At 47.8% G+C, this 13,275-nt stretch overlaps 1 protein-coding gene across 2 annotated transcripts in view; it reads right to left on the bottom strand.

Moving 5' to 3' along the window:
- The window catches only part of LOC141107991 (UAP56-interacting factor-like), a 113,316-nt gene extending 107,914 nt beyond the window's left edge, over positions 1-5,402 (bottom strand). The window contains exon 1 of one of the 2 annotated variants that reach the window (XM_073599131.1): positions 5,222-5,402. In XM_073599131.1, the coding sequence (XP_073455232.1) occupies positions 5,222-5,297 (76 nt within the window). In that variant the 5' untranslated portion in view covers positions 5,298-5,402. The remainder of the gene's footprint in view (positions 1-5,221) is intronic. The other variant, XM_073599130.1, reaches the window with a different exon arrangement.
- Positions 5,403-13,275: the final 7,873 nt, after the last annotated feature.

Raw genomic sequence — 13,275 nt, 5'->3', positions numbered from 1 at the left:
CATGGGGCACCGAGCAGTGTGTGGGGCAGGCATCAGGGCATGGGGGCACAGACCAAGGCATGTGGGCACACACATCAGGGCATGGGGGCACAGACCAGGGCATGGGGGCACAAAGCAGGGCAGGGGGGCACGGAGCAGGGCATAGGGTAGACAGTAGGGCATGGGGACACAGGGCAAGGGGGCACAGAGCATGGCATGGGGTAGACATCAGAGCATGGGACAGACATCAGGGCATGGGGGCACAGAGCAGGGCATGGGGGCACAGAGCAGGGCATGGGGGCACACAGCGGGGCATAGAGGCAGACAACGGGGCATGGGGGCACAGAGCAGGGCATAGGGTAGACAGCAGGGCAAGGGGGCACAGAGCACTGCATGGGGCAGACATCAGGGAATGGGGGCACAGAGCAGGGCATGGGGCAGACAGCAGGGCATTGGGCAAAGAGCAAGGCATGGGGGCACAGAGCAGGGCATAGGGCAGATAGCAGGGTATGGGCAGACTATGGGGCATGAGGCAGACATCAGGGCACAGAGCAGGGCATGGGGGCAGACAGCGGGGCATGGGGGCACGGAGCAGGGCAAGGGGGCACGGAGCATGGCATGGGGTAGACATAAGAGCATGGCGCAGACATCAGGGAATGGGGTTACACAGCAGGGCATGGGGCAGACAGCAGGGCATGGGGCAGATAGCAGGGTATGGGCAGATTATAGGGCATGGGGCAGACATCAGGGCATGGGGGCACAGAGCAGGGCATGGGGACACAGAGCGGGGCATGGGGGCAGACAGCAGGGCATGGGGGCACGGAGCGGGGCATAGGGTAGACAGCAGGGCATGGGGCACAGAGCAGGGCAAGGGGGCACAGAGCACAACATGGGGTAGACATCAGAGCATGGGGCAGACATCAGGGAATGGGGCCACAGAGCAGGGCATGGGCAGACAGCAGGGCATGGGGCAAAGAGCAAGGCATGGGGGCACAGAGCAGGGCGTGGGAAGACATCAGGGCATGGGGCAGATAGCAGGGTATGGGCAGACTATAGGGCATGGGGCAGACATCAGGGCATGGGGGAACAGAGCAGGGCATGGGGACACAGAGCGGGGCATGGGGGCAGACAGCAGGGCATGGGGGCACGGAGCGGGGCATAGGGTAGACAGCAGGGCATGGGGCACAGAGCAGGGCAAGGGGGCACAGAGCACAACATGGGGTAGACATCAGAGCATGGGGGGGACATCAGGGAATGGGGCCACAGAGCAGGGCATGGGCAGACAGCAGGGCATGGGGCAAAGAGCAAGGCGAGGGGGCAGACAGCAGGGCATGGGGGCACAGAGCAGGGCATGGGCAGACATCAGGTCATGGGGCAGATAGCACGGTATTGGCAGACTATAGTGCATGGGGCAGTCAGCAGGGCGTGGGGGCACAGAGCGGGGCATGGGGGCACAGAGCGGGGCATGGAGGCACAGAGCAGGGCATGGAGGCACAGAGCAGGGCATGGGGCACAGAGCAGGGCATGGGGGTAGACAGCGGGGCATGGTGGCAGACAGCAGGGCATGGGGGCACGGAGCAGGACATAGGGTAGACAGCAGGGCATGGGGGCACAGAGCAGGGCAAGGGGGCACAGAGCATGACACGGGGTAAACATTAGAGCATGGGGCAGACATCAGGGAATAGGGGCACAAAGCAGGGCATGGGCAGACAGCAGGGCATGGAGCAAAGAGTAGGGCATGGGCAGACATCAGGGCATGGGGCAGATAGCAGGGTATGGGCAGACATCAGGGCATGGGGCAGATAGCAGGGTATGGGCAGACATCAGGGCATGGGGCAGATAGCAGGGCATGGGGCAGATAGCAGGGCATGGGGCAGACAGCAGGGCTTTTGGGCAGAGAGCAGGATGCTGGGCACATAGAGGGAGACAGGGCAGCAGCTGCTGCACTTTCCTTCCTAGATGCAGAGTAGCGCGGGAAGCGGCTGTAAACATACCTCCCATGATGTGCTCCTCCCCGCCGGCCCCTCCTCTCTTCTCGTCCGTCCGAGGTGATGACAAATACAAGCACCTGGGATGGACGGGAGGGAAGGAGGGGCCGGCGGGGAGGAGCACATCATGAGAGGTTCGCTTACACTGCAGCAGTCTATTACCAGGGAGCAGTGATTCGGGACCCGATCTACCCGTCAGCTAGCTGTGATTGACGGGTAGATCGAAGTGGAAGCTGTCATGGGGCCCCCTACTGGCCACGGGCCCTCGGTCCCTGTCCGAATTGCCCGATGGTCAGTCCGCCCCTGGTCAGAGGACATGTCACCGCTGACATCTGCCGCTCCATAGGGCTGAATGGACCCTCCGATCAGGCCTGCCTGAAAAACTGACAGGCAGACCTAATCGAAAAGCCTGTGTGAAAGGGGCATTAGGGTGCACTTATTCTTTAATGGAACAAGATGAAGTTAGAAGATGATTGACTAACATGCACAGCTGCACCAAATTTTCTATTCTCTGGTATTATTACTTTAACCTCACTGCTCCTTTAAAGCTGAAAGTGGTTTGAAAGCCTTAACATTTTTTACCATAACCTCTTCACGCCGGACGAATGCATATATGCGGCCTCTCGGCACGTGGGCCTTAATGCTGCGTGACCACATATATGCGTACCTGAATGTAAATAGAGCTGTGCTGAGAGCGCGCGCCCTGTACGCTCCTTGCACAGTTACTGGTGGCTAACGGAAAGCTGATCATGTGACCGCTGTGACAGCCAATCATGGCGGTCACATTATCAGAAACCTTGCCCCGCCTCAGAAACCTCTTAAGGGTCACGAGGCGCCGGCATGAAGGGGTTAAAGCATTCCCTGCATTAAGGTAAAAAAGGTTTAGGTAAAAGTCTTACCCCCCCACGCCCCCTATACTTACCTAAGTGCTCATTCGATCCAGTGCTGTACCTGCAGTGGCTCTCTCCTTTCCCTTCCTGGTCTCACAGGCTTTGCTGAAGCAGCAGAAGTCATTGGCTCCTGCTGCTGTCAATAAAATCCAGCGATGAGGGAGCTGGGGGCGAGAACGTGCCACGCTGTCTGTGTTTTTGGATACAGGCAGTGAGGCTTGGGATCGAGCTTGCAGGGGTGCCATGATAGGGAGCGACTTCCTATGGTGGCATACTAAGAAGAGGAAGAGCCAGGAGCGCCAGTGGAGGACCCTGGAAGAGGAGGCTTGGGAGCAGGTAAAAGTATAAGCCTGTTTGTTATTTAAAAAACAAAAAAATCAAGTTTACATTCGCTTAAACCCCAGGAAGATAAATAGAAAGGCATCATTTATTGCAGCTATGCTTTCCTTAAAAAAATAATAAATCTGTTTTTACAAATGCTTATGATAAATGTGAATTTGTTTGGATATCCTCTTCTGTTATTCCCTACATGCAGTAGCAGCACTCAGACTGGAAGACAAACATCTCTATGTAAACAGAGACTTTCAGCTCTAATTCAGGACAATGACATGCTCCACTCAAATGTGCAGAAATGGGTACAGAGCTGGAAATTGCTGTTTGCATACCGATCATGCTATGTTTAGGGGTTTGGGTATGCAGTGGAGGATTTGTTAGAAAAGAAGGTTATGCAAGCATCTCTTGGTGCTGACCTTTACAGCCCATGTCCAAGCTAAACGTCACCCCCTCCTACCTTCTCGTCTGATTACCAGTTTAAAAAAAAGTGTAAAAAAATTGTGGTAAGTATCGATCGCTCCTGTCCATTCATAGCTGAAGCATAGTAAACGGTTTTACTAGGGTAGCTAGAGTATCAGGTTGAGTGCCAGACAACCAACATTTCTTTTAGATTGTAAGCTCTAACAAGCAGGGTCCTCTGGATCCTCCTTTATTGATTTGTACTGTAACTGTACTGTCTGCCCTCATGTTGTAAAGCACTGTGCAAATTGTTGGTGCTATATAAATACCATATAATAACAATAATATTTTCCAGAAGGCATAGTCTACAAAACAGCCAACACCTCTCTTTTGACCCTACACTAATGGCCCCTACACACAATCTGAAAATCGGATGAAAAATATCGCTTTTGAAGCGACCGTACGATAATCAGATTGTTAGTACAGAGCCTTCGAGAGCCAATTACGACAGTTTGTCCGATATTATCTGATCGAAAAAACACACATTTTTTTTTCAGATTTTACCAGATTGTATGATTTGTACGATAGTACAAATTGTATGATTTTCCTTTAATCAGTACAGTTGTCGTCCTAAAATACAACAGAGATACACAACACGTGACATCACTTCCGAATTTTTATTCTGCTGTACGAGAATTTTCGTACCTTTCGTAACCTCTCCATTTTCGATATACGACTAGCATGCAAAAAAAAAACGGATGATCTGTCGTCCGATTTTTGTATCGTGCGTAGGGGCTATTAGGGCTGTTTCACACACTCTACTACTGTAATAATGTCACTGGTCCCCAAAAATAAGTAACAGGGGGGTAAATCTTCAGGAGATCAGGTGGTTAAAGGCTGAGTTCACATATGCGTGGCCGAGTTTCCCAGCATGGGGTCCAGTGCGTTCCTGTTCACCGGTTCAGGTGCGAATCAGGTCCGAATTTTTGCCTGAATTCCCACCTGAACCAGACCCAACCAGATGCACAGGACCCTTTTTGAATACGGACCACCCCAGACATGTGTGAACTGGCTCCAATGAGAGTCGTCACACTCGCATGAAACCCGCATCCAATTCGCACATATGTGAACCCAGCCTCAATGAGCAAAATCCCACGGTCCTTGTTCACATTTGAGCGTTCAGCCTTCTGTGGCACAACACCTAAATTTCAAAACAGTACATGAGTTACTCTTGAAGAAGAATGGGGCATTTTTTTGGTCCAATGGACTGCAATAGGAGAACATGAAAAAATATAAGAAAACGCGCGTTAAGATCACTTTTCAGGCGCTCCTATAATAAAAATCTACAAAATCAAGCAATTTTTTCCCATAGGAGCTCCTGTTTGACACTTTACCATTAAAAATGCGAGAATAAAAAAATAACAAATAAAAATTGCTTCCAAATAAGTGCGAATGAGCCCCCAAGTCTTCCATACAGGTGTGAATGAGCCCCCAAGTCTTCCATACAGGTGTGAATGAGCCCCCACAATTGTTCAGTATGTGACAATGACACCCCAGACTCTGCACCCATCAGATTAGTAAGTTTTGTGTATACAGTGTAATCACAGGTGTATAGATTCCCCGATCTCCTACCCAGGGACATGTCAATCTTGGTGGTGTCCTGGAGGTCTCCTTGCCCCTGTCCCGGCTCCTCTCCCATGTCCTCCATGGCTGGCTATGCTCCGGCTGATCACACACAGGGAGGCGGTGGGGAGATGATCCTGCCCTCTCCATGCCAGGGACGGAGGACACCAAATAGGGACATACAAGAGCCGGGCTCACCATCCGCCTGGCGGTGCGGGGCGTGTGTACACTGACACTTCATTCACAGCTCACTGCCCTGGGGAGATCGGAGACACCACCTACCTGTAGGCATCGCGTCCTGGCAGAAACAACGGAAGGATCTATCTGGAAGCACACAGGAGAATTCCAATGTTTGCAAAAAAACAAAAAAAATCAATGAAGTCAGACTGTAAAAGAAACAAAAGTGTGTTGTTTATTATGTTTTTTATGTTTGAGCCTGCAAAGCATTACAAAAATTATTTTTTTTGGGTGGGGCTGGGGTAGGGTTGCCACATCATCCCTTTAATCCAGGACACATAATAATTACACAGGTTCTGTGGCTGATTAAGGTGGTAATTAAACTCACTTGGTGCCTTATCTGCATTAAATCAGCCTCAGAACCTGTGTAATTAATATGTGTCCTGGATTAAAGGGATGATGTGGCAACCCCTGGGGGGTCAAACAATGTACCCACAGCCATCCCCCCCCCCCCACAATGGAGGTTAGGGGCCGGCGCTGCGGTGCATGAAGATTAGGGGGGCTGTACCCCATATGGATCGGCCACCACCACATTCAAGAGGTTCTTCAGTCTAGAAAAAAAAAGTAGCTACTGACTTTTAATGAAGAGACACCTGTACAGGGATCCAGCGCTGTCCTCACCCAGGCTGGTTCATCGCTGGTCCCCAACATCCTTATGTATATTGTGCATAGCTCCCAACTGTCCCTGATTTGGAGGGACTGTCCCTCATTTGTAGCAATGTCCCTCTGTCCCTCTTTCCTCCTCATTTGTCCCTCATTTTGGTCTGATCTATATAGATGTATAGAAAATGCACTTTTTATCTATCTTAAAGTGTTTCCCAGTGCTAAACCTTTCATCTGATTTCTAAATTGCTGCATTTCCAAAAGCCAATATAAAGGAATAGTAGTGGTAAAAAAAGCACTTGTGGGTTTAACCAATCTTTTTTTTTGTACAATTCTCCTGTAAGGGCGTGTGGCAAGGGGTGTGTCCTGTGCTTGCATACTTTTGCTGATAGGTGTCCCTCATTCTCATCTCAAAAAGTTGGGAGGTATGATATTGTGGGAAGCTGGCTGGGATTCCTTGTGGCTTCATAGTCAGCTCCCCACTGCACATGCATGAGCCCCACTACACTTTGTGAATCTTGTGAGCATAGGCTTGTACAGAGGGTATGTCAGGTGTACCTGGGCACACCCTAATTACTAAATGCAGTGCTGATTCCCCTTACTGCCCAGGTTGCCCCATATTGGCCCCCCACCCTGCAGTGCTGATGGTTTCCTACTTCTCTTCTCCGGCGGGGGATGTTTCAGGATGAAGAATGGGGGAAGAGGCTAGAAAATATGTCATTTACCAGCACCTTCCTTTCTAAATGAACACACTCACCGTGTTCATTAATAACCGAAGCATAGTAAACAGTGTTTACTATGCTTCCATTTGAGAATAAACAGGAAGCTGCTCAGCACAGAGCACTTCCCATTTATTTTCTGTCCAGTGTAGCTGAGGCTGCAAGAAAGGCATGTGTGTTTGAGCTTTGAGGTGTACACCCTAATGCAATAGGCTACGCACACCTATGGTTGTGATGTGTCCCAGGAGGTTGCAGGGGTTGGGGGTGAACTTACGTTAGGATCCCCTAGGCAAGTGGGCAGCAGTGGGAATAGTTACCTTATATTGTGTAAAAGTAAATTAGCGCCACACAAAGTGCAATGTGCTAAATAAATAGAATACAAAATCAAAATTATTGTGCAAGTGTACTATTATATATAGATAATAGAAATTCAATTATAAATTAAATTTCTGCATTTGCTTAACACTCTCAGTGTTTTACTTCATATGAACTTCAAGTTCATATATATATATATATATATATATATATATATATATATATATCAATAAATCGACTTTTCTATATTCTTGATTGCTGTGCATCAATATTCCACCGCTGTGAATCTATTACTCTTCTCCAATATTACAAAATGTGCACACCTCCACCAGCTGTTATGCCTGCTCACCTCAACACTGAGCCACACAAGTTCTGAATGGAAACTCCTCTCTCCACTCCAATATCAGCTCTCCTGCTCCAGCCTGTAATATGAGCGGCTCACAGACGAGACTTTTCCCTCAGGATATGGTCTGTATTCATGCAAAAACAAATGCAAGAAACATAGTTCTCTCCATCTAAATCATGTATTTGGGTTTCTCCCTTGAAATATTGCACTTGCAAGGTTTCAAAAGATAAAATCATTTGTCACAGTGTTACAAGATGTCCGCTCGCTCACCACTTTGATGGTGTGATGTCACAGGCTCGGCTCCTTCCCCTCTACACGCGTATCGCCTACAATTGGCTTTCTCAATAGTGGGAATAGTAACTAGGTATCCACTACCTAAAGAAAAAAAAAAAACAAACCTTCCAAGAGAGGGAGGGTAGGGAGGAAATAAAGTGGAACTTCCCTTTTTAGGTGAAGTTCCGTTTTAAGTTAAAGCGATGTTCCGCCCACAAAAATAACAATATTAAAAGCCAGCAGCTACACATACTGCAGCTGCTGGCTTTTAACAATAGGACACTTACCTGTCCCGGAGTCCAGAGATGTCGGCACCGCAGCTGATGTTTCCATCAGCTGTCGGGTGCTTCCGCCGCCTTTGCGGGTAAGGGTATCCGGCAGTGTAGCCTTACGGCTTCACGCCGGGAGCCCTACTGCGCATGTGCGAGGCCCTGCTCCTCTCTCCTACTGGCCCAGTGACAGGGAGAAGAGGAGAGGGGCCCGTGGTGATGTCACAGGCCACGGCCTGGACTCCCGCAAGTGGGAACAGGATACCCCCCCCCCGACAGGTGCCAATTGTGGCACCGGAGGGGGAGAGGAGACAAATGAGTGGAAGTTCCACTTTTGGGTGGAACTCCACTTTAAAGAGCTGGGGTTGGCGTCCAAGGACTACGAGAACGCAGACATCACCACCCATTTGTTACATTGAGAACTATGAGTCACTCTGCTGTTGTGGAGGATGAGACTTTTAGTTTTTTTTAATCACTGTTTCTGAATTTAAGCACTGCTTTCTGGGGATCATTTTTTGGGTGTAAGTCATAAGTGAAAATCTGAACAGACACCCGCCACTTAAAGTGGATGTAAACCTGAAAAAAAAAATTGAATGAAGACTTCTACCTGGTACAGTAGAGGATGTCAAATAATCTGTGCCCAGTCTTGACACAAAGAGTCAAGTCATAAGTGAAAATCTGAACAGACACTGGCCACTTAAAGTGGATGTAAACCTGAAAAAAAATTTCAATGAAGACTTCTATCTTTTACAGTAGAGGATGTCAAGTCATCTGTGCCCAGTCTTGACACAAAGAGATTGCTCTGAGCAATCCTCCTGCCCTTTTTTACTAAGGTAAAAAAAATTTCCCCACTGCTGTGATTGACATCTCATTTCTTTCTCTCATGCAGGAGCAGAGGGGAGTGTCTGATTAGTTGTCAAAGCGGTGCCGAGTAGATATGACATGCGCACAATGGTGGGGACCGTGAGCACGCTCACTCTGCTTGTGCTCTGCGCACAGTGTCAGAATTCCCATTGCATCAGGGGGGGCGGGGTCACCTGTACACATCACTGGGAAACCCCGGCGTTTCCCCTTGTCAGAGAGGGACAGGGTCATGTGACGGGTGGCCCCGCCCTCAGCTACATAAGAACTGTCAAGCTGGTGCCGCGTCATTGGCTGGGTGCCTCCGGTGGAGGCAGGATCCTGTGCGTGTTCCTCGCTGGAGTCGCTGGAGATCATCCATCGCTGGAGATCAAGAATTGGATTACATCGCTGGAGTAGGAGCATTGGATTTATTGAATTATACCGCTGGAATCTCTTTTTTATTTTTATTTTTTTTTATTTTTAATAAAGGACTTGTCTCAAGCCGTCTCCTGTGTTTTTTTAACATTTTGACACTTTCTTTTTGTGAAATGGTAGGGGTGCAATGTACCCCTTACCAATTCACATAGGGGGTGGGGGCCGAAATCTGGGTGTGCCCTTTGTTAAAGGGGGCTTCCAGATTCCGATAAGCCCCCCGCCCACAGACCCCCACAACCACCGGGCAAGGGTTGTGGGGATGAGGCCCATGTCCCCATCAACATGGCGACATCCTCCAGGTTGCGTGCTCGGATAAGGGTCTGGTGTGGATTTTTGGGGGAACCCCAACGCCATTTTTTTAAAAATTTTGGCACAGAGTTTCCCTTAAAATCCATACCAGACCCTTAGGGCCTGGTAATGGAATTTTGGGGGACCCCCACGCATTTTTTTTTAAATTTTTCAATGACTTTCAATGACTTTTATGTGTATTGTCGGGACCGACAATTCATTAATAGCCGACACTAGCGCTAGCACTTTTAATTGACTTTTTTTTCCTTTAGAAATGTCATTTTGCTCTCGGACTGTTATAAACACGGGAAACGTGCGCTACTTTACAGGCATACTATAGACACCCCCCCAGTTACGAAATTTAAAGGAATATTTCACTTTTATTGTTTCACTTTAAGCATTATTAAAATCACTGCTCCCGAAAAAACTGCCGTTTTTAAAACTTTTTTTTGCATTGATACATGTCCCCTGGGGCAGGACCCAGGTCCCCAAACACTTTTTATGACAATAACTTGCATATTAACCTTTAAAATTAGCACTTTTGATTTTTCATGTTTGTGTCCCATAGACTTTAACGGTGTCCGCGTGTTTGAACAAATTTTTTGCCTGTTTGCATGTTTTGGATGCGAACCGAACAGGGGGGTGTTCAGCCCATCCCTATTAAAGAGGCACTCTGCTTGACTGCAGAACTGGAACATCTGGCGATGTAGAGTTTCTGGCAGGCTTGCAGCAGGTTGCAGGACCGTAGTTGCAGACACTCGAATGGCAGTGTTGAGCCAAGCAGGGAACAAGAGTGAGGTCACTAGGATAGCTGGGTTTGGTAGCAGGCGGACAGCAAGGTACCAAGGCATTAGGCAGATGCAGGGTCAGACGGAAGCCAGGATCAAGAACCAGTAGTCAGGAATATAACAGAGTCCAAAAGCAGGGTCAAGGAAAGCCAAGTTCAGCAACGGGTATCAAAACAGGATATCAGCAGGGTTCAGGGTTTCAGGAAACAGCTGAAGACCAGTCAGCATTGATCAGGAGTCAGGGCACCCTTTAGATAGGCCGTCTGGCGCCAATTGGGGTTAGGGATGCGCTCCCGCGCAAGCACGCAGTCCATCACGCATGCGCATTGGTGCCAACAGGCATCTGCAGTCGCCCGTGAGCACGCATATGCGTGCCGGGCGTATTCTGATAGTTTTCTTACAGTGGCCTTTTATTGTGGCCAGCCTAAGGCACACCTGGGCAGAAATAATGCTGTCTAATCAGCATCTGGATATGCCACGCCTGTGAGGTGGATGGATTATCGCGGCAAAGGAGAAGTGCTCACTAACACAGACTTAGACAGATTTGTGAACAATATTTGAGAGAAATAGGCCTTTTGTGTACATAGAAAAAGTCGTAGATCTTTGCGTGCAGGTCATGATAAATAGGGGCAAACACAAAAGTGTTGCATTTATAATTTTGCTCAGTGTATATATATATATATATATATATATATATATATATATATATATATATATATACAGTGGGGCAAAAAAGTATTTAGTCAGCCACCAATTGTGCAAGTTATCCCACTTAAAAAGATGAGAGAGGCCTGTAATTGTCATCATAGGTATACCTCAACTACGAGAGACAAAATGTGGAAACAAATCCAGACAATCACATGTCTGATTTTTGAAAGAATTTATTTGCAAATTATGGTGGAAAATAAGTATTTGGTCAATATCAAAAGTTCATCTCAATACATTGTTATATATCCTTTGTTGGCAATGACAGAGGTCAAACGTTTTCTGTAAGTCTTCACAAGGTTGTCACACACTGTTGCTGGTATGTTGGCCCATTCCTCCATGCAGATCTCCTCTAGAGCAGTGATGTTTTGGGGCTGTCGCTGGGCAACACGGACTTTCAACTCTCTCCAAAGGTTTTCTATGGGGTTGAGATCTGGAGACTGGCTAGGCCACTCCAGGACCTTGAAATGCTTCTTACGAAGCAACTCCTTCGTTGCCCAGGCGATGTGTTTGGGATTATTGTCATGCTGAAAGACCCAGCCACGTTTCATCTTCAATGCCCTTGCTAATGGGAGGAGGTTTGCACTCAAAATCTCACGATACATGGCCCCATTCATTCTTTCATGTACATGGATCAGTCATCCTGTTCCCTTTGCAGAGAAACAGCCCCAAAGCATGATGTTGCCACCCCTATGGTTCACAGTAGGTATTGTGTTCTTTGGTTGCAACTCAGCATTCTCTCTCCTCCAAATAATGACGAATTGTGTTTCTACCAAACAGTTCTAATTTGGTTTCATCTGACCATATGACACGCTCCCAATCCTCTTCTGGATCATCCAAATGCTCTCTAGCAACCCTCAGACGGGCCCGGACATGTACTGGCTTAAGCAGGGGGACACGTCTGGCACTGCAGGATCCGAGTCCCTGGCGGCGTAGTGTGTTACTGATGGTAGCCTTTGTTACATTGGTCCCAGATCTCTGCAAGTCATTCACTAGGTCCCCCCGTGTGGTTCTGGGATTTTTGCTCACCGTTCTTGTGTTCATTTTGACCCCACGGGGTGAGATCTTGCGTGGAGCCCCAGATCGAGGGAGATTATCAGTGGTCTTGTATGTCTTCCATTTTCCAATTATTGCTCCCACAGTTGATTTCTTCACACCCAGCTGCTTGCCTATTGCAGATTCAGTCTTCCCAACCTGGTGCAGGTCTACAATTTTGTTTCTGGTGTCCTTCGACAGCTCTTTGGTCTTCACCATAGTGGAGTTTGGAGTGTGACTGTTTGAGGTTGTGGACAGGTGTCTTTTATACTGATAACAAGTTCAAACAGGTGTCATTAATACAGGTAATGAGTGGAGGACAGGGGAGCCTCTTAAAGATGAAGATACAGGTCTGTGAGAGCCAGAAATCTTGCTTGTTTGTAGGTGACCAAATACCTATTTTCCACCATAATTGGCAAATAAATTCTTTCAAAAATCAGACAATGTGATTGTCTGGTTTTGTTTCCACATTTTGTCTCTCATAGTTGAGGTATACCTATGATGACAATTACAGGCCTCTCTCGTCTTTTTAAGTGGGAGAACTTGCACAATTGGTGGCTGACTAAATACTTTTTTGCCCCACTGTATATATATATATATGTGCAGTATATATATATATATTATTATTTCAGGTACTTATATAGCACCATCAATTTACACAGTGCTTTACATATACATTGTACATTCACAACAGTCCCTACCCTCAAGGAGCTTACAATCTAAGGTCCCTAACACACATTCAAACATATACTAGGGCCAATTTAGACAGAATCCGAATAACCTACCAGCATGTCTTTGGAGTGTGGGAGGAAACTGGAGTACCCGGAGGAAACCCACGCAGGCACAGGGAGAGCATGCAAACTCCAGGCAGATGGTTGGCAGGATTTGAACCGGTGACCCTTTTTGCTGCTAGGTGAAAATGGTAACCACTACACCACTGTGCTGTGTTTGTGTATGTATATATATATATTACATTTTAAGTGCAGCAATCCCTTCTTTGTTTTTTCTATATATGGCCTGTGGGATTTTTTTTTTTTTCTTAATAGCAAACATGTTATACTTATCTTTTCTTCTGGGGGTCCCATGCTGGTGCTCTTGGCTCTTCTCAGGAGAAGAAGCCTATGGAGATCTATGGTGGCATGCCTGCTGGCTCGCAGCTGGAGTGCTCAGCTGCTTCCTCTGAGCCTGTGTAAGGGGAGAGAGAACC

Source organism: Aquarana catesbeiana, linkage group LG09, assembly GCF_042186555.1.
Source record: "Aquarana catesbeiana isolate 2022-GZ linkage group LG09, ASM4218655v1, whole genome shotgun sequence".
NCBI lineage: Eukaryota > Metazoa > Chordata > Amphibia > Anura > Ranidae > Aquarana > Aquarana catesbeiana.
This window is presented reverse-complemented; position numbering and strand designations above follow the sequence as displayed.